This window comes from Microcaecilia unicolor, chromosome 6 (assembly GCF_901765095.1).
Source record: "Microcaecilia unicolor chromosome 6, aMicUni1.1, whole genome shotgun sequence".
In the NCBI taxonomy this organism is placed as follows: Eukaryota; Metazoa; Chordata; class Amphibia; order Gymnophiona; family Siphonopidae; genus Microcaecilia; species Microcaecilia unicolor.
The window spans coordinates 139,886,424-139,908,263 of record NC_044036.1 but is presented as its reverse complement, the minus strand read 5'-3'; the positions used below and the strand labels follow the sequence as shown (position 1 = coordinate 139,908,263).

The 21,840-nt window shown below is 42.3% G+C and overlaps 1 protein-coding gene across 3 annotated transcripts in view; it reads left to right on the top strand.

The window, feature by feature from the left end:
• Positions 1-91: 91 nt before the first annotated feature.
• IMPDH2 (inosine monophosphate dehydrogenase 2) overlaps positions 92-21,840 on the top strand; it is a 39,647-nt gene continuing 17,898 nt past the window's right edge. For all 3 annotated transcript variants that reach the window (XM_030206166.1, XM_030206167.1, XM_030206165.1), the window contains exons 1-7: positions 92-270; positions 10,024-10,072; positions 10,417-10,518; positions 11,550-11,624; positions 14,571-14,777; positions 15,346-15,433; positions 21,635-21,834. In XM_030206166.1, coding sequence (XP_030062026.1) covers positions 173-270; positions 10,024-10,072; positions 10,417-10,518; positions 11,550-11,624; positions 14,571-14,777; positions 15,346-15,433; positions 21,635-21,834 — 819 coding nt within the window. In that variant the 5' untranslated portion in view covers positions 92-172. The remainder of the gene's footprint in view (positions 271-10,023; positions 10,073-10,416; positions 10,519-11,549; positions 11,625-14,570; positions 14,778-15,345; positions 15,434-21,634; positions 21,835-21,840) is intronic.

Below are 21,840 nucleotides of genomic sequence, written 5' to 3'. Positions count from 1 at the left end.
TGACGTAACCTGTGGTGACGTAGTGGGCGGGCCGAGAGGGTGAAGTCTTTAAATATCAGGAGCGCGCAGAGGTTCGGTCTTTAGTTTTTTTTTGAGGCACGTGGAGGAGGCGGGGTGGGAGGGGGCTGAAGCGTTCGCCAGTTGGTCTCCCTTATCGCTCCTGTGGGCTGTAATGGCGGACTACCTGATCAGTGGAGGAACCAGCTACATCCCTGACGATGGGCTGGCGGCGCAGCAGCTCTTCAGTGGTGGCGACGGCCTGACCTATAAGTGAGTGTGAACCTGGAGGCTGGAGCTTTCGAGTTGTTAACTCTGCAGTGTCCCAGCGCCTCTTCCCCTGTCGCGACTTATACAGTGTGTAGGTCTCGTATCACAATTTATACAGTATGGGGGGGGGAGGGGTCTCCCCACACACTATCCCCTATCGCAATACGCACCATTTACACGGTCTGCAGATCTGTCTCTGTTTCCTGTTGCCTTCCCTATCCCGATTTATATGGTATGGGGGTTTCTCCCTGTTCACTGTCAAATGCCCTATCGCAATTTATATAGTATAGAGGGTTTCTCCTAGCTCACAGAACGGGATATATGAAATGTCCGTATCTAAACGACTGGGCAAAGAAAAACTTTTAAAGGTTTTGTAATTGAATCCCAAGGATCCCGCTGTTTCCGTCTTTTACTTTTTTCCTTACTCACTGTCAAATTCCTTATCACAATTTATATAGTATTGGAGGGGAGGGGGGTTCTCTCTCTGTACATTATCCCCTATCACAATATGCAGCATTTACAAGTCTGCAGCTTTGGTTCTGTTCACTGTTTTATTCCTGTCACAGTTTATACAATGTAGAGGTCTCTCCCTGCTTAGTCATAATCCTATCACAATTTATACAGTATGGGGGGGGGGCCTCCCCACACCCTCACTGTCATCCCCTATCACAGTACACACCATTTACACTGTTTACACTTCTGTCTCTGCTAACTGCCTCATCTCCTATCACAATTTGTACAGTATGAGGGTCTCTCCCTGCTCACTGTCTTATTCTCTATCACAGCTTATACAGTGTTCAGGTCTCTTCCTGCCCACCGTCTTCTGTTTGTGCCTGGCGTCAGTTTCTGTCATATCTGTCCAAGCAATTGCCATTTTCTTGCTGGATCTCAATAGTTATTGTTATATGTGTAATTTACTCTCCTCATGCAAGGTCTCTTACCCCATAAGAATCTTCTATCATAAGTATAAATTATGTAGTACTTGCTTAAATATTCAGTATTCATTCATTGATGTGGTTCCCAAATCTGTAAATCTACAGCTGAGTTTTCAGAATGTCCACAATGAATGTGAGTGAGATAAATGTACATGTTCTGTTTCTTAAGTGCCTGTTGGTGCCATGGATGCTTTAGCAACTGCAGTACTGAGATTTCCTTTACAGTGTCCTGGGAGGAGAAAGGGAAGAACATGGGTAATTTGTGTTGCGTTTTGCATCCCCAGTTGTTTTGAAAAGTTGGCTCCTGTGTTCTAGGTCCCTGGCATTACTATGTAGCGATAACTCTTCCGTATTCATTGTATATTAGAGAATGACACGGGGACAAATTTTATCCCCGTAAGCGCAGACCCCCAGCTGCATAATCCTCAAACATTAGTACAACGCCAGAGATAGAAAGAAATGCATTTACTCAATATCACATATACATATGTAGTATCACATCATACCTTATGCTATGAGTTTATCTTGTTGGGCATACTGGATGGACCATACAGGTCTTGCTGTCATCTACTATGTTACTCCTGTACAGTGCAATATATAAAGATGGCACATACCAGGGATGGCAAATCCCGCCTCTCTACTGCAACTTCCTGTTTGATGCTAAATAAGAAGTTGCAGTAGAGAGGGCTAGAAATGTAAGGAGGGGAGACAAAAATTTCTTCAGGTATATTAATGAAAGAAGGAGGACTAAAAAGGGAATTGTGAGACTAAAAGATACAGCAAACCGCTATGTAGGTAATGATGAAGAATAAGCCAATTTACTAAATAGATACTTTTGTTCGGTTTTCACTGAAGAAAATCCTGGAGAAGGACCGCGAGGGACTGGCAAAAGTACACCTGAGAATGGAATGGATATAGCACCGTTCACGGAAGAGAGTGTGTATCAACAACTTGGAAAGCTAAAGGTGGACAAAGCCATGGGACCGGACGGAATCCACCCCAGAATATTGAGGGAGCTCAGAGAGGTCCTGGCGGGTCCTCTTAAAGATTTGTTTAATAAATCCTTGGAGACTGGAGAGGTTCCGAGGGACTGGAGAACGGCGGAGGTGGTACCTCTTCACAAAAGTGTTGATAGGGAAGAAGCTGGAAACTACAGGCCGGTAAGCCTGACTTCGGTTATTGGAAAAGTAATGGAAGCCATGCTGAAGGAAAGGATAGTGAATTTCCTAGAAGCCAACAAGCTGCAAGATCCGAGACAACATGGTTTTACCAGAGGGAAATCGTGCCAAACGAATCTCATTGAATTCTTTGATTGGGTAACTGGAGAATTGAATCATCGACGTGCTATAGACGTAATCTACTTAGATTTTAGCAAAGCTTTTGACACGGTTCCTCACAGGAGGCTCTTAAATAAACTAGATGGGCTGAAGATAGGTCCCAAAGTGGTGAACTGGATTAGGAACTGGTTGATGGACAGACGACAGAGGGTGGTGGTAAATGGAGTTCGCTCGGAGGAGGGAAAGGTGAGTAGCGGAGTGCCTCAGGGATCGGTGCTGGGGCCGATTCTGTTCAATATATTTGTGAGTGACATTGCCGAAGGGTTAGAAGGTAAAGTTTACCTATTTGCGGATGATACTAAGATTTGCAACAGAGTGGACGCCCGGGAGGGAGTGGAAAGCATGAAAAGGGATCTGAGGAAGCTAGAAGAATGGTCTGAGGTTTGGCAATTAAAATTCAATGCGAAGAAATGCAAAGTGATGCATTTAGGGAGTAGAAACCCACGAAAGACGTATGTGTTAGGCGGGGAGAGTCTGATAGGTACTGAGGGGGAGAGGGATCTTGGGGTGATAGTATCCGAGGATCTGAAGGCGACGAAACAGTGTGACAAGGCGGTGGGGCGACGAAACAGTGTGACAAGGCGGTGGCCATAGCGAGAAGGTTGCTAGGCTGTATAGAGAGAGGTGTGATCAGCAGAAGAAAGGAAGTGTTGATGCCCCTATACAAGTCGTTGGTGAGGCCCCACCTGGAGTATTGTGTTCAGTTTTGGAGGCCGTACCTTGCTAAGGATGTTAAAAAAATGGAAGCGGTGCAAAGAAAAGCTACGAGAATGGTATGGGATTTGAGTTCCAAGACGTATGACCAAAGACTTGCTGACCTGAACATGTATACCCTGGAGGAAAGGAGGAACAGGGGTGATATGATACAGACGTTCAAATACTTGAAAGGTATTAATCCGCAAAAAAATCTTTTCCGGAGATGGGAAGGCGGTAGAACGAGAGGACATGAAATGAGATTGAAGGGGGGCAGACTCAAAAAAGATGTCAGGAAGTATTTTTTCACGGAGAGGGTGGTGGATGCTTGGAATGCCCTCCCGCAGGAGGTGGTGGAGATGAAAACGGTAACAGAATTCAAACATGCGTGGGATAGGCATAAAGGAATCCTGTGCAGCAGGAATGGATCCTTAGAAGCTTAGCTGAAATTGGGTGGCGGGTTGGTGGTTGGGAGGCTAGGATAGGGGAGGGCAGACTTATACGGTCTGTACCAAAGCCGGTGATGGGAGACGGGACTGGTGGTTGGGAGGCGGGAAATACTACTGGGCACACTTATACGTTCTGTGCCCTGAAAAAGACAGGTACAAATTCAAGATATGAGTTTATCTTGGGCAGACTAGATGGACCATGCAGGTCTTTTTCTGCCGTCATCTACTATGTTACTATGTTAGGGCGGGACTTGGCAGGAGGAAGGCTACGCAGCCAGCCTGTGTGAATCGCTGCTGGCTGCAGGAAAGTGTAAGTGACTCCAATACCTCCTGGAGTGACGCCTGAAGGGAGGATAGAACTTTTTTTATTGCCTTTGGGCGAGGATAGAATTTTCTTTTTTTTTTTTTTTTTTTTTTACTGTGGAAACAAGGCATTTTACCATTCCTGTGGGGCAGTAAACTTTTTGTTCCCATATCAGCAGTAATTATTGTTTTAGAGGGTTGTCATTACCGCGGTATATCCATGATAACAGTAACTGTGTTATTCTGTATTCTATATATCCTGAAAACCTGACTAGCAGCAGAGCTGCCAAGTTACCCATTTCAGGAGGGAGACTAATTGGCCGTTCGTGGCTTTAAACTTACATCCCAAAGCAGTGTAGTATTTGTAGTCTATGATTCTGGCCATTTGAAATTGGCGCTGCAGGTCCCATAATGCAACAGGATGCCATTGGCAGAAATCCAGGACAGACCAAAAAGATCTCCCTTCTGGAATGGGTAACTTGGCAGCTCTGTAGCATTGGGATCACAAGGGGGATTGGGTTGGGAACTCTTTGGATAAATGACCACCTTTGGGAGGTTGAGGCTGAGATTTCCTTTAGCATTAAGGACAGAAGTTAAGTGCAATGTATGTTGATGAATAGATCTATTGTAATGTAGGCAAGGTTAATGTGGTAGACCCGTATCCATTCTATATGCAATACCTGATTCTTTTCTTTTGCCCACGAATGTTGTTATAGAGAATATGAATTATGTACTATATTCATTGCAAATCCACATTTGATCCTGTACTTACACTCCCCTTTCTAGCTTGCTCTTGTAGTCACATTCGCATGCCTTTTTCATGTGTACACAGATGTGTGAACATGTTGACTCCTTGACCTAAACATACGACTGATTTTTCACTAGCTGATAGATGTCCTGTAAATTAATTTACAGAATTGTGACCTTTGTAATAATAATTCTAATATTCATCCCCAAGTACTGTTACGTTCAATTTAATGATTTAATGATGTTAAGCACTACTACCCTTATCTTCTAAAAGACAAAAGGTTTTAATGTAGGTTATTGGGAATTGAGTAGAGACAGGTGAGGGAAAGATGATGCTCTTGACCCTGTATTATCTTGTTTTTATTTACCTCTTTATATCGATTTATGTGTATTTACAGTAGATCTCTTTGATATGTGCCTTTCTGCACTATCTTTTTACGTGTACCTTTTCCCATACTAGCCTATGTATGTGTAGGTAAACAAGTTTTTGACTTGAATATCGAGCATCTAGATTGGGATTAAGTTGTTCTTCACGTCAGTGCTAGACAAATCTTGATGGGAAAGAAGGGTACGAAGCACTTGGATTCATTTATAATTTTTTTACATCTTGCAATGTATATAAACTTGCAGATGTATAGATCTCCCCAACATGGATATTTGGTTCCTGTGAATGTATTTTAGAGACTTGTGTGACCCCTGATGAAGGTTTTCCAAAACATGGCCAAGTTGGGTCTTGTTTCCATAAAAGTTGCATTTTGGATGAACTTGTGTCCCTTCGTTCTTTGGATTGCTGCTGCTGGTTGTCTGCTTCGCTTCTTCAGTGGTTTTTCTCCTGTTTGTTTTTGGTTAGCATGGATGAAACAAGATCAGTTGCCCTGGGCTTCAATGCCACAAGGGGTCTCAAAGCCAGACGTTTAAGGGCAGACAGGTTGCTTGTGGGATTTGGGCCTACTTGCAACTTTCTGCCTTAGGCCTAAGCATGCCCAACACAGGCCTGAACCTGGTTCCCCTCAGTGCATTACAGCCATAGACCACGATGCTGACCTGTTATTCTCATGCAATGGCTGCAGCAACTTTGCCTCCAGCTGTCCTGAGGAGCAAAAGAACCATCCTGAATCAAACTGGGGACCTGCAGCACAACAAGATTTAAATGTTTCATTACAATGAGCTGAATAAAGAAGCTTCCAAATAGATACTCAGACAAAGAAAAACCAATAAACGCCCCCCTGCTCCCTCCCATCTCCCTAGGAAATTCACTTATATGTAGTATCATGATCTTTCAGGTATGCCCTTGGTGTGATGAGGCAGCTCACACTGACCTAGTTTTTGAAAATATCTGTAGCGTTCATATGATTGTGTCCTCTTTGATATGTGCACCTTCTTATTACTGGTTATCGATGTCTCAGCTGTAAATCATTAGGTGAAGTGGAAGAGTAGCCTAGTGTTTGAAGAAGCAGGCTGAGAACCAGGAAAGTCGGGTTCAAATCCTGCTGCTGCTGTTTGGCATCTTGGACAAGTCACGTAACACTCCATTGTCTCAGGTACAAACTTAAGGAATAGCTCATGTTTGCCACAGAACCCATTTTATTCCTGTGGGTCCTGCTGCAGATAACATGTGTTAATCTTAGTAAAATCCCCTCTTAGATTGTAAGCTCTCAGAGGGGGAAAATATCTACTGTACTGAAAAAGGTATGTGGTAAATGCAAAAGAATAAATTTCACACATTTTAGGCGAGATTCTATATAAGGCACCTAAAAAATCCACGTGGTAAACATTTCCGCCTTATTCTATAAGTGACACCTAGATTAGGCGTGGTATATAGAATACTCTTAGTTGATATCCCAGCGCCTAAAATGACGCACCTCCATTTACACCAATGAAAACGTGGCATAAATCCCTGTGTATAGATTTACGTGCACTGGGCCGTATTCTGTACGTGCGTAAATTTTGGAATGCCCATAGCCCTGCCCCTTTTGAACTGCACGCGTTAGAATTTAGGTGCAGTTCATTACAAAATACACTTAGCGAGTTGTGCATGTAAATTATAATTGTTACCAATTAGTGCTTATTGCTTAAGTGCTGTTATCAATGTTGATTACCTTGTTAAGCCAATTAAGTTACGTCGTTATAGAATTTGCCTGGATTTTGGCGCAGATCTCTAGGCATGCTATATAGAATCCGTGGGTTTGTGCATTTGTATGTACTTTGCAGGGTCTGTATAATGTTGTCATTTTGTAATCTGCATTGAACTTGTAAAATAAAGTGGGCTAGAAAGGCTCAGATTAATTGATGAAAAAGGAAAAAATAAACTTTCTGCTTATGTTTCTATTTATCTTCTCCCTCTGATCTGCCTCACTGGACACCTCCCCTCCCCTTATCCCTGCAAGCTGTACCATTGCATTCCTTGAGCAAGTATGCAGTTCAGTCATGCAGGACTAATATTAGCCTTTCTTGAAATGCTGACTAAAAGCACCAAATTTAGTAGCTAGTTTCCACCCGGATGATCTGTGTGCAGGTTTTAGTTCTATTATAAGCTGGGCCCCATCATGTGTATATGTGCATTCATATATTTATATGTGCATGCCGGGTAATATTTGCTTGTAGGTACATTGTAATTAACGGGACTATTTCTATTTATAGCACATTTCTCATAGCTGCCAAGTTTCCCATTCCAGGAGGGAGACTTTTTGCTGGTCCTGGTTTTAAACTTGTATCCCAAAGCAGTGTAGCATTTGTAGTCCATAATTCTATCCATTGAAATCAGTGCCCAGGATGAGGATGAGGCTGGCAGAAATCCAGGACTGGCCAAAATTCTCCCTCCTGGAATAGGTAGCACCCAAAGTACTTCACAATCAGTGGCGTAGCAAGGGCGGTGGGGGTGGTCCGCCCCGGGTGCACGCTGCTGGAGGGTGCAGAGAGCAGCCGCGCGCCTGTCGGCTCCGCTGGTTCCCTGCTCCTTTTGCCCTAGAACAGGTTACTTCCTGTTCTGGGGCGCAGGGCACCAGTGGAGCCGACAGGCGCGCGGCTGCTCTCTGCACCCTCCAGCAGCCAGGAATGTATGATGCACCGGGGAGGGGGGTGTCATTGCACTGGGGGGGGGGGCTTGATGCGTCGAGGAGGGGGTGTCATTGCGCCTGGGGGGTGTCGTGCTGCACCCGGGAGGGGGTGCGCAGCGGTGATCCGCCCCGGGTGGCAGCCGACCTAGGATCGCCACTGTTTACAATTATTCTCTCTGCCATCTATTGGCACTACAGGGAGGCTTTAGAATCCCCGAATCACCTGATCTGACGGAACAAGTTCAGGTTTCTACTTGTGTGAATCTGGTCCATGCGAATTTAATTTCAATAAAAATCACCAGTTGAAATCTACCTTAGTGTCCGGTAGACGTGTAGAGGTATGAACACTAACAAAAAAAAATACAAATTCACAGTGGGTACTTGATATAAATAGAAACTGAATTGTTCCATCAGATGAGAGGAATGTGGGATTCTATAGTCTTCTGTACCTTCAATGGCTGGCCAGATAGGTTTGAATGTTTGCCAGCAGAGCACATCTTGTGCTTTATTAATAATTAAATGGATAGATTATGGTAGCTATCCGGAAGCTGAAGGACAGGGTACGGCTTCATTCCCAGAATGTTACCTAGCAAGTTCTTGAGTCATGATACAGGGGGTTGCAGCATTTTTAGGAGAAAAGTTCCTGTACCTTAGCTAAAACTGAGTTATTTTTAAACTGTCCTCTATTTCAAAACAAATCCGTGTCACCTGAGACATTGAGATATCAGTGTTCAGAATGTCGCTCTTGTAATATCTTTGAGCTAAAGGAATTATGTATAGAAGCACATGGAGCTGTCTGTCACGGTCTGTGCAGAGGAACATCCCAGTCTAATCACACTATTGTAAATCATTGGCAGTCTAAGGGCCCTGTTTTCTAAGCCGTGCTAGCGTTTTAGTATGCGCTGAGCATTAGCGTGTGCTAACCGTGTAGATGCCCATAACATTCCTATGGGCGTCTACAAAGTTAGCACATGCTAATTTTTAGCACCCAATAAAAACGCTAGAGCACCTTAATAAACAGGGCCCTAAGTATGTTTCCCCTTCCCCCCCCCCCCTCCAAAAAAAAAAACTACTTAGCAATAGACTGTTGTATTGTTTTGCTTGTGGACAGCCCTTTTGGGCTGGGAAGATGTATGTACATTTTAAATAATCTTATGGATAATCGACCTCCAAAATCATGTATACCAATAAAAACCTCTCGTAGGGTTTTAGGTGAAAAAAAACTCAATTTCCACAAGCACTACAATTATTTTGGTGCTTTCTCATTTAATCATCGGCATAAAAAAACCTCCTTTAAAGTCCTAATTCAAGTCATTTATTTATAGTTTAAATCTTATTTGATTTGTAGTTTTTAGAATTTCAAAATTTTTAGCTTAATAAAGGAACTTAGGTGCTAGTATCTTCTAAAGGTCCACCCGACGGCCAGCGTTTTGTGGTTCAGTCTCTGCTTTAATGACATGCTGAAACATCGACGTCCTGATAAATGGTCTGATTTGAAATCCCCGAGGCAGTGGAGACTGAACCGTTGGCCAGCGTCGGGTGGACCTTTAGAAGACACTAGCACCTAAGCTCCTTTATTAAGCTGGAAATGTTGAAATTCTAAAAATTACAAATTAAGGGCCTCTTACTAAGCTGCGCTAGTGATTCCTGGTGAGGCAAATGAGAGGAAGCCCATTCAATTCCTATGGGCTTCCTGTCATTTGTGGGAATCGCTAGCGCTGCTTAGTAAAAGCCCTAAATAAAATTAAAATATAAATAAGAGACTTTAAAGGAGGTATTTTATGCTGATGATTGAATAAGAAAGCACCAATAGTTTAAGTGCTTGTGGAAATTCTGAGGCTTTTTCTCCTAAAACCCTATGAGAAGTTATTGCTACTTATGATTTTGGAGGTTGAGTGAGTATTAGTCCTCCATTCCTCATGGTGGTTGGTTGTAATTTTTTTTTTTAATTTAACTTTATAATATTTGAACAAAAAATAAACATAATAGCATGTAGAGATGACAAACATCTACAAGGACATTTTAATAAAAAGGAATCAGCCAGGTTGTAAGGCCAAGAATTCTCTTCTCCTTTTCTGCGTATCCCTTGCAAAGGTTGTCATTTTTACATCTTTAAATGCTAAATGATCTTGGAAATGGTAAATCGGGTGTGAGGTTCACACTGCCTTGCATGCTAGAGATATGTGACTGAGCGCTCTCGATTCAGGAGTTTTTTTTTCTTTCTCTCTCTCTTTAGTGACTTTCTAATTCTTCCAGGATACATTGATTTCACGTCAGACGAAGTGGTGAGTTCCAGATGGATTTTTCATGTTTTCTTGAACAGGTACATAAGGAAGCTCCATGCTGCTTTTAATCTATGGTCGGTAAAATTAAGGCCGTCACTAGCTACAGTTTGTCTGACTACTGTTATCCCTTTGTTGAGGATAGAAGTGAAATTGTGATTTGGCTGGTCTTTTTGTTCACTGAAAAGATGGTGAAAGTAGGGGTGGTTCTACCAGTCAACATAACAAGCTCTGTTTAATCTATGCATAATAGGCTTTTATTACGAATTAAAACTATAGATCTAGTTCTTTGATATAGCTGTATGGCTCTGTTGCTTTACCCAATGTAAGCTTCTGTTTTCTTTAAGGACCTGACTTCAGCATTAACCAAGAAGATCACCTTGAAGACCCCGTTGGTTTCTTCCCCTATGGACACAGTTTCAGAGGCCAACATGGCCATTGCAATGGCGGTAGGTATTCAAAGAATGCTTCCTGTAGCGAGGACACAGAAGCTTGTATAAAGCATATTTGGTGCTGGATTGAAGTGAACTGAAATGTGAAACTGATGGCGCTAAACTGGTTTTCTTTTAAGTGGGACAAGCCAAGACACAGTGGTCTTGGACTGTAGCCATGCCAGTCCTTTCTCAAACAAGGAGAAAATGAGTAGTAGCCCTTATTCTGTGAAGCTCATGTGCTTAGTTTCATGTCTTGGCCTGTATGAGCACTGTGGGGAAGGAGAGCTTCACACACTAGCATGATAAGTCTTATGGCGAGCTACATGGGGAAGCTGGTGGTGTGATTCTTCTCCTGAACAGTAGCATTTGGAATATGGACAATTTGGTGTTCTATTCCTAACATCGGAGCACTTTTATTAAACCTTAGCTCACACTAATTGGATTAGCGAGAGCTGAATGCTGAGTCTATTTTATACCTATGGGCTTCTTAGCATTTAACATGTGCTAATTCTGTTAGCATACACTGAGGGGCCCTTTTACTAAGCTGCATAAGAGTCTGCGTGCACCCAACATGCACCAAAATGCAGTTACCGCGTGGCTCTTGTGGTAATTTCATTTTTACCTCGCGGCCCAAAAATAATTGTTTTCTGCCGCGCGTATCGGTTGCGCGCCAAGTGGCATTTGGCATATGTATGTCATTACCGCCCAGTTACAGCGTGAGACTTTACCGCTAGGTGAATAGCTGGCGGTAAGGTCTCAGACCCAAAAAGGATGCGCATCTGTTTTCATTTTGTCGCATGACCATTTTTTGCAAAGATTTTAAAAAAAGGCCTTTTTTTATAGGTGCGCTGAAAAATGATTCTGCGTGCACCCAAAACCCACGCCTACACTACCGCAGGCCATTTTAGTAAAAGGACCCCTAAGTATTAGGAAAAAAAAAAAGGGGGACTCATTGTTACTTCCTTGCTAACTATTACTTCATAACTGAGGCTGTAAACATCAAACTCCTTAGGAACCTCTAGTGACCTGTACTTTTCTTTTGCTAGCTTACTGGAGGGATTGGATTTATCCATCATAACTGTACCCCAGAATTCCAGGCAAATGAAGTGCGGAAAGTGAAGGTAAAATTGAACTGGAGATTGAATTTTTATAGGTAAAAAAATTTTGGAAAGCAGTCTGAGAAAATATTAGGCAAATGATGCAGGTGGAATTGCCATTGCTTCCAGAAGCCGTTCTTCCAGGAACGCCAATGGAAGGGACTTACTGATTAGGAAGTGAATTGCTGACATTCGATGGTGACGGCTGACTGACAGTGGCTGCTAAAAGGAGAGAGTTTGTCAATGTCCTATATAGAAAACGGTTATGTAAAACTAGGGTGCATTTTTTTTTTAATGAAAAAATTAACATAGGTAATAAAGGGAGAAAAGCTATAACTGTTGGGTTTATATTTGTTTGTTGCATGGAAAGGGAAGAAGAAGTGGCTAATTTATAAGATTATTATTTTTTTCAATATATCAGCAGCATACTTGCATAGGAAATTCATATATGGTTAATTTTGGAGCCAACAAACAGAAAAATACAATAATTTGGCTCTTGTTAATGTTTGCCTTATTTTGTTATTTTAAAAAACTGAAGGGCACTGTTTACTAAGGTGTGCAGCGCGCACTAAAAACTTTAGCGTGCCTACAGCGTAGCTTAGTAAAATAAAAGGGAAAATCACAAAAAGATGGATTTGCTTTTCTTTGGGATTCCTCTGGTTATTTCATAGCAAGTGAGGTTGCTATTTCGGTCTTCCATTTGGCAAAGTTTAAATTGGTTTGCAGAGGTAGATTATAAATAGTTCTGTTTGATGGCATCTGACATGCGAACTTGCTCATGCTGTCTCTGACTTGCATGGTACAGCCATTAACAGAGTGTTGACTTTGTAACTTGACCTTGAGCCTGTGCAGTAAGGAGATACTGTATGAAGACCAAAGCTAGCTTCTTGCTTTAAGGTGATAACCTGATATGCATTAAAATTTCAGAAGCAAAACCTGTATTGGGGAGTTTATTTTTTCCAAATAAAAATTAGTATTTCTTTTTTGGTGTTTTCCTTAAAAACAACAAAAATAGTATTCACTTTATCTATTTAGGCATTATGCTCCAAATATTCAACTTACAGCAACCCAGATTAGATATGTTTATGTACAGACTAGAAAGAAAAATAAAACGTTTTCCCATATAATGTATAGATCTAGCCCAAAATGTAAAAGTATAAAAAAAAAAAAACCTTTAAAACACAAGAATCAACCTTCATATCTGAAAGTTTCTCAACTCTCCTCATATATTAGTTTATAAAATTGGACTTTTTTTAATACATTGAGACCAAGACCGGGAGAAGACTGACTCTAGGGGGTTACGGGCCTGGAGTGATTCCCCCCTCACACACGTACATATATTGAAGAATGGGGGCCCTTCAGGGATTTTTTTCCCCCCACTGATCCACTGTTTTTGGCAGATTAGAAAATCACATAAGGAATATTAAAAACAGATCAAAATCTACAACATTCAGGAGGAGGGAGAGTATTGTCTCTTCTGTCCTATTACAGATTTGCATACAGGCCACTTTAGCATCTATCCCAATAATGGCGAACCTATGGCACGCGTGCCAGAGAGGGCACGCAGAGCCCTCTTTGTTGGCATGCGCGCCGTCGCCTCAGCCAGTTCCAGCCCCCCTCCGAATAAAAGTCATACCTGCATCAGGCCTCCCTTCCTCCCACCCAGCACCAAGGCCGCCCGAGCACCAGGTAGCCTGCCCCCTCCGAAATTTAAAAGTCATACCTGGTCGGGGTTAAGGCGGGGTTGGCAGCGGCAGTGAAAAGCATGCTGGCTCGGCGCGCCTTCCCTTCTGTCTCTCAAGCGCTGGTCTCGCCCTTGCAGAAACAGGAAATGATGGTGGAACCAGCGCTTGAGAGACAGAAGGGAAGGCTGAAGGCGTGCCGAGCCAGCGCTTTTCACTGCCGCCGCTGCCGACGCCGCCTTAACCCCGACCAGGTATGACTTTTAAATTTCGGAGGGGGGGGGGGGGCCCTGGTGCTCGAAGGGAGGGAGGGAGGCAGGCCTGGTGCTCGGTGGGAGGCCTGATGCCGGGTGGGAGGCCTGATGCCTGGTGCTGGGTGGGTGGGTGGGAGGGAGGGAGAGGAGGGGTGCTGGGTGGGAGGGAGGGATGCCTGGTGCTGGGTGGGTGGAAGGGAGGGAAGGCCGCCGCTGGGAGGGAGGGAAGCCCTGGAAACGGAGTTAAGAGAACAGATAGAGAGCAGCAGAATCAGAGACTAGGACCAATATGGATAGAAAAACAAAATCACCAGACAAAGGTAGAAAAAATCATTTTATTTTCATTTTAGTTTGGAATATGTCCAATTTGAGAATTTACATCTGCTGTCTTATTTTGCACTGGGTATACTGGAGCTGTAACAGCTTACAGAAGTGATTTACAATGAAAAAAAATCATGTTATTTTTTTCTCTTATACTAGTATAATATTTTCAATGATGTCTGTTTATGTGCGCCATGGCTGGTGTAAGGGGTGTGGCTATCCTAGGGGTGGAGTCATATGTGGTGACCCCGCCCATAATGAGTACCGGCACCTGTTATTCAGGTTAAATTGCCCTGTTGGCACTTTGCGATAAATAATTAGATTTTGGGTTGCTGTTTGGGCACTCTGAAAGGTTCACCATCACTGATCTATCCCTTCGTTGTTCTCAAGAAACAAAACTAATGGAAATTTAGACTGGGGTCAGGGCTGCTGTTAGTCATTCCCAGAGGGGATAAGATATAAACAAACTTATAATTTGCTTTCCTATCAAATATTTTGTTTTTCTTACTCTTTTTATGACGCTTCATTTTTCTAAAAATGAGGTATTTTTTATTTTTAAATGCCTTTTCTAATTCGATGTTTTAAAGCCTCCCCCCCCCCTTCAGAATCTTTAAGTCATGAGACAAACTTATTTCAGCTTGAACATTTTATCTTGTGTGGCAGTTTGTATTATTTTATGACTTTCTGTTCATTTTTCTCTTGGTGAACTTTAGAAATATGAACAAGGGTTTATCACAGACCCAGTGGTGCTAAGTCCTTACGACCGGGTCCGAGATGTGTTTGAAGCCAAAGCTCGTCATGGATTCTGTGGCATTCCCATCACGGACAAAGGAAAAATGGGAAGCAAACTCGTGGGGATCATTTCATCCAGGGACATAGACTTCCTGAAATCAGAGGAGCATGACTTTCCCCTTGGTGAGGTCAGTACAAGTAAAGAAGAGCTTTATTTACTGTCAGTACCCATACTGAGGAAAATCAGAACTAACTTTGGGAAGGAGTAGTGTGGGTGAGGAAAAGGAGGTGAATGGTGTCTCTGTGTAAGTCTCTGACGAGACCTTATTTAGAGTACAGTGTACAATTCTGGAGACCACACCTTCAAAAAGATATAAACAGAATGGAGTCAGTCCAGAGAGGTGTAAAGTGTATAAGGACAGACTCAAAGATTTCTAATATGTATGCTATAGAAAGGCAGGAGAGGGGGCACAGAGGATGAGCCTCTTAATTGAAAGGAAGCTTTGAATTGAAGAGGCATAGGATGAATGTGAAAGGGGATAGACTCAGGGGTACTCTAAGGAAATAGTTCTTTATGGAAATGGTGGTGGATGCATGGAGCAGCCTCCTAGCAGAGGTGGTGGAGACGGGGACTTAAGTATGGGACAAGCATAGAGGATCTTAAGGGAGAGCTTGAGGCCATATGATCGTTATCTGCTGCCATTTTGTATGTTTTATGAAATGCATTAAATTCTATGTGTGCTCACTTTGTGTTAGATTATGACAAAACGGGAGGATCTGGTTGTCGCTCCAGCTGGAGTAACGTTAAAAGAGGCAAATGAAATTTTGCAAAGAAGCAAAAAAGGTTGGTGTGGTGGTATTAAGTTACATACTAACTTTCTATAAACGTTAAGGGGTAATGTTGTAATAGGACAGCTATTTGAGAAGACCAAAAAATGTGCTCAGTTTATAAAGGCAACATGAGTGCCTGTGAACCTTTAGAAGAGGTTCTGGAAGCTAATTTTCTAACAGCATGCAAATGCCCAAATCTGCACCTGCTCCCAAAAAGATATAAATGTGTTCATATATCATTTACTGCCATACTGCAAGTGATCTAGGCAGTTAACAATACTAAAATTTAAAGACAGAAAGGAAGGTTATAGGAAAGACCTAACCTTTCACACAAAATTCCAGAATCCAACACATTAACTTAAAAAAAAAAAAACTAAGAAAACAAAATATAATTTAAAAAAATAATGTTAATTCCTCAGATACCTCAAGTTCCACTGCCCTGAACCTCTTTGTTTCCCTGCATTTTTTTTTTTTTCTGTTTAAATCATTTTTATTAAGTTCCAGCTGAATAAACATTCACAACAAGAATCGGGAAATACATTTCTTGGAACTTTAACAGAAGAACCGAATACTTTTCCATCAGTTACTCCACCCCTCCCCCAGTGCTCACATCACGGTATGAATACTGGCATACTACAAAGCATCTTTCATATATTCAAAATAGAACTTCATGCTTTAGACTGCAAGGACAACCAAAAAGGGTCTCATGTTTCTTGAAACTCTGTCAACAGGATCCGTTCATTTACATAATTAACTTTCTATGCCAATGTTGCAGAGTTGGACCTTCAGAATGCAGCCAACGTAACAAAATCGTTTTCTTACCAAACAAAAAGACCCTTTCAGGAAATCTTTTAAAGCCTACCAGCACTGGGTCACTACAAACATATTGTCCAAATAATATCAAAGGATCATAGCATACCAATTTCCAAAAGTTTGTATCAGCTGCAATAAATTAGGCAGAGCCACCTGGGGAGTTGAGAAAAACCAGAAGGTCATCTGCATATGCCAAGGCTTTCATGGAATGACCCAATATTTCAAGCCCTGATTATTAAAGGTGTGCTATTGAGAACTCAAAGTAACGTCTCCAGGAACAATACAAATGATAAAGAGGATAAGGGATACTGTTGCCATGTACCCCTCTGGTTTATAAAGGAAGGCGTGCCATCCCCGTTTATTAAAATTTGTGGGGATGAGAGGGGGAGGAGGGACGTCGTTGATATAGAGGGAAGGATCGTTGAGAGAGGGGGGTATATGGGTATAGTGTGGGGGGGGGGGGGGGGGATATGATGACGGATAGTATGAACATGTTTGGAATAGTTGCTGATTTCTTACCTTCTGTATTTCCACTGAGATATACAATGTTCAATGCTATTGTTTAAGCTGTTATCAATAAAAATATATTGTACAATAAAATTTGCGTACATGGTGAATGGTAAGGTCTGTACAGCTCGAAAATACCATCCTTGTACCCCAACCCTGGTCAAAACTACAAACAAATGCATCCAGGTAACCTGATCAAAAGTTTTTCTGCATCAAGGCTCACCACCAGGTGGGATATTCAAAGTCTGGCAGTGAGACATAGCTCTAAGTATGGACTGCCTAGTTTGCACAAATGCTATTTGAGCATCTGCCACTAAGGTTGGGAGATATGTTGCCAGGTGGTTTGCCAACAGCTTGATATCTACATTCAATAAAGAGGTGGGTCTATAGGAATCTGCTTATTCTCTAGGTTTGGGGATAAGCATGATCATAGTAACATAGTAAATGATGGCAGATAAAGACCTGAACGGTCCATCCAGTCTGCCCAACAAGATAAACTCATTTTACATGGTATGTGATACTTTATATGTATACCAGAGTTTGATTTGTCCTTGCCATTCTCAGGGCACAGACCATAAAAGTCTGCCCAGCACTGTTCCCGTACTAAAAGATCTGAAGCTAACGCCAAAGCCACTTAAAATTTACACTCCATCCCATCAATATCTATTCAGTCATGATCAGGGCACAGACCTTAGAAGTCTGCCCTGCACTGGTTTTACTCTCCAAATACCGGCGTTGCCACCCTATCTCTGCTATGATTCTGTAGATCCATTCCTTTTAAACAGGATTCCTTTGTGTTTATCCCACTCATGTTTGAATTCCATTACCATTTTAATCTCCACCACCTTCCACGGGAGGGCATTCCACATATCCACCACCCTCTCCGTGAAAAAATACTTCCTGATCAGAGCTACATTATTATGAAGTGCGAACACCCCCCCCCCCCCCCCCCAGGTCCCCTCCTCTATCACGTCCTGATAAACCCTGCATTGTTTTTAAATAAATTGCATGTGAACTTCAGAGCTCTGCCTCTGCTGCACCCAAAGCCACTCCCCCAAGATCATGTGCAAGAGTCACTCTCTGCACGTCTACTTTTTTAATGTGTGCATATGCAGCTGAGCAATTAAGCACCTTAAATGGGAGGATAACTCTTGCCTCATATATGCACTTAGTGTGGGTTATAAGAACATAAGCATTGCCATACTGGGACATACCGAAGTCCATCAAGCCCAGTATCCTGTTTCCAACGGTAGCCAATCCAGGTCACAAGTACCTTGGATGATCCCAGAACAGTAAAACAGATTTTATGCTGCTTATCCTAGAATATGCAGTGGATTTTCCCAAGTCCATCTTAATAATGGCTTATGGACTTTTAGGAAATTAGCCAAACATTTTTTAAACCCTGCTAAGCTAATGGCTTTTACCACATTCTCTGGCAACGAATTCCAGAGTTTAATTACTCATTGAGTGAAGAAATATTTTCTCAGATTTGTTTTAAATTTAGTACTTCCTCAGCAATCCTCCAGACCGTTCAAGACGCTTGAGTTATGCACTCCTACCAGCAGAGGGAGACTGAGAACACTAAAACTTCTTATACAGTTTAATTACTCATTGAGTGAAGAAATATTTTCTCAGATTTGTTTTAAATTTAGTACTTAGTAGCTTCTTTGTGTGCCCCCTCGCCTTAGTATTTTTGGAAAGAGTAAACAAGCGATTCACATCTACCTGTTCCAATCCACTCAGTATTTTATAAACCTCTATCATATCGCCCCTCAGCCGTCTCTTCTTCAAGCTGAAAAGCCCTAGCCACTTTAACCTTTCTTCATAGGGAAGTCGTCCCATCCCCTTTATCATTTTCATCGTCCTCTTAGACATAAAAAGGTGAATCTATAAACTGGCACCTAGTTTATAGAACAATAGCTTACATGCATGATTGGTGCCATTAATTGACAGTTACATGCGTTAAGTGCTAGGTGCTGTTCTATAAGCAGTGCATCTAAATTGCTTGGGGCACAATTGTAAGGGAGGGGGTATACATGTGGGTGGAGCATGGTCTACTGTCAGTTGCGCACATTGCATTAGACATGCCCACGTAAAACAGCCATGGACCTGTCTTAAGTAGATGCACTTATGCGACTTTGTGCTAATGTTCTGTAACATCTTAAACATGCTTTTTGAGGTGATTTATAGAATGGCTGCCAAAATCAGTGAGACAACTGGTGCCAGGCTACTTCTCCCATGTATGGGCCAAGCTAAGAATATAACTTGCCATACTAGGTCAGACCAATGGTCCATCTACCGTAGTATCCTGCTTCTAACAGTGGCCAATCCAGGTCACAAGTACCTGGCAGAACCCCAAAGAGAAGCAAGATTCCGGTGTGGCGAAACAGGGAACTTTCATGTTTGTGATTTGTAATGTTGCCTTATGACATTTTCTTCTTTGTTTGGGTAGCAGATGGTGTCTGTCCTCTGCACTGTAGCTGTAGCAGAGGTCTGTTTTCTTTTTAGCTTAACCTTCCCCCAAAGAAAAGAGGAAAACCCCTGAGGGGGGAGAGTAACCTACAATGCCATTGGTCAAACACCCTTAGCGCTAATGCTCTGTACCTTGATTGACCCTGAAACCCAAGATCTAGCCCAGAAGGTGCTGGGAACGTTCAGTCTCAGAGTGGGAGGGGATAGACCTCTGCACTGAAACCCTGTTCAAATCCTGTGAGCAGTTACTTTTCTTGATCTCATCAGGTACTATTTAGGTAGTAAAAAAGTATTGAGTTAGCTTTAATACTGACTCCTTGCTATTTTACCTGTTTGCAGTTTACAACTTTTACCGTTCACTGTTATATATTTTTTCTGATAATGAACCTATTAGTTAGCTCTGTTGTCATGGACTGATTAAGAATCCTGGCAGTTTGTGTTCTTGGTCTATGAGTGGATTTCTGGGAACTGTGGGACCCCAAGGATTGTGGAACCGCTGGGAAAATAATATGTGGAAGATTCACCCAGAGGCAAGCGGGTGGATGATATGCCAGTATAGGCGCACATGTGCAGGTTCAAGCAGGCCTCGGCAGTGCTGGGTAGGACCCTCCAGGTGGCCACAGGGTTAACACCAGGTGGGTGCTAGAGGCAGCGCTCAGGTGTTGTGACATCTGGCATCTCAGAATAGCAAGATTCCAGCATCCCAAAGAAGTAGCATGGAATCTTGCTGCAATCCCAGGGATAAGTGGTGGCTTTCCTTATTTCTAACTTAATAGTAGTTTATGGACTTTTCCTCCAGGAACATGTCCAAACTTTTTTTTTAAATCCCAGACACGCTAACTGCCATTACCACATCCTCCAGCAATGAGTTCCAGAGCTTAACTGTTCATTGAGTGAAAAAAATATTTCCTCTTATTTGTTTTAAAAGTATTACCATGTAACTTGATGGAGTATCCTCTCATCTTTGTACTTGTGAATCGATTGTTTACTCTTTCAATGTTTACCCGTTCTACTCCACTCAAGATTTTGGAAACCTCTATCATGTCCATACGATAAGTTATTTGCTGGTCAAAAGTAGCATGCTGACATTTGTACCACTTTGATTGGACAGCATTAGTTACATGCTTTGTCAGCCAATATTTTTATATTTAAAACATTTTTATTAAATTTCTGGAAAAATACAACTCTGAATTACAACATTTGTTCATTACCCCCGCCCTTCTCATTTACAAAAATCCACGTTCCATTACAGAAAGAAATACATCTCACTATATCTACCATCCAAGTCCAAGCTAACACCATTTATCGTAATAATAATTTAGCAACCGCTTAAATGGAATATTCCAAACCCTTCATTTAAACATATCCTATAATGCGCAGAGTCGCAAATGTCTTCCTCTATCAAATACAAATGTTAATTGACAATTACATTTTTCTCCCTTCTCCTATTACCCCCCTCCACACTCCCCTCTCCCCTCCTATCTCCCCCCCTCCCCCCTTCCCCACAAGGCCAGGTGTTCATATGCTGAGATTGACTGTTACTTGCTTATTGCTGATGGCATTCTGCTTCCCATCATAGACCTCCTAATTGATTGAGAACAGTGCTGCGTGCCCTTGGGGCCAAAACTTGTATGTAAGCTTTCCATATTAAATAGAACTTTTTTTGTCTCTTAAAGTTCCATTGAACTTCTCTCAGCTCCATTAATAACAACGCATGTAGTCTATTACGCCATTGCCAATACAAAGGCGCCTCTTGACAGTCCCAATTTGTTAAAATGCATTTTTTCCCTATTAAGAACGCTCTATACAGTAAAAGATCATGATGGACAGCACTGGCACCCCCCACTGTCTCCATTCCTAGTAACACATTTTCTGGGCTCAATGTGATAGGTCGGTTCAATATTTGTGTCATAAACCTATATATCCCCACCCAGAATTGTTGTATCCGGGGGCAGTCCCACATGGCATGAAAGTATGTGCATTGTGGTCCTCCACACTTACCACATTGTGGGGAGTCTATTCCTCCTATATGATACAGTCTAAATGTGGAGGTATAAGCCCGGAACAATACTCTGCCTTGGCACTCTCTTAAATCTGCATTATTTATTCTCTGCGGGATATGGCGCATACTACTCAGTAATCTTTGTGCAGTGATTCCTTTTTTTAAGTCTTCTGTCCACTTCTCCTGTAATTGTGTTTGCATTCTATATGATGTACTATGCATAAGTCGTCTCTGTATTAAGGAAATGGTTATAGGTTCCTCTGAAGGTACTTCAAACAATTTTTCTATGTCAGCCAATATTTTAAGCTCAATTGTTAGCGCTGGATCTATTTTACCATAATTTGTAGGCTCCAGGCTGATGTACCAACACAATTTCGTGAAAGGCTTCTTTTCTGAATATTGTTTGTTGGGGGTTTTCAGGCAAGCTTCCCATCGTGAATGAGAATGATGAGCTGGTAGCAATCATTGCTCGGACCGATCTCAAGAAGAACCGAGACTACCCGCTGGCATCCAAAGACTGTAAGAAGCAACTGCTGTGTGGAGCTGCCATCGGGACCCACGAGGACGACAAATACCGCCTTGATCTGCTGGTCCAGGCAGGAGTAGATGCAGTTGTGCTTGTGAGT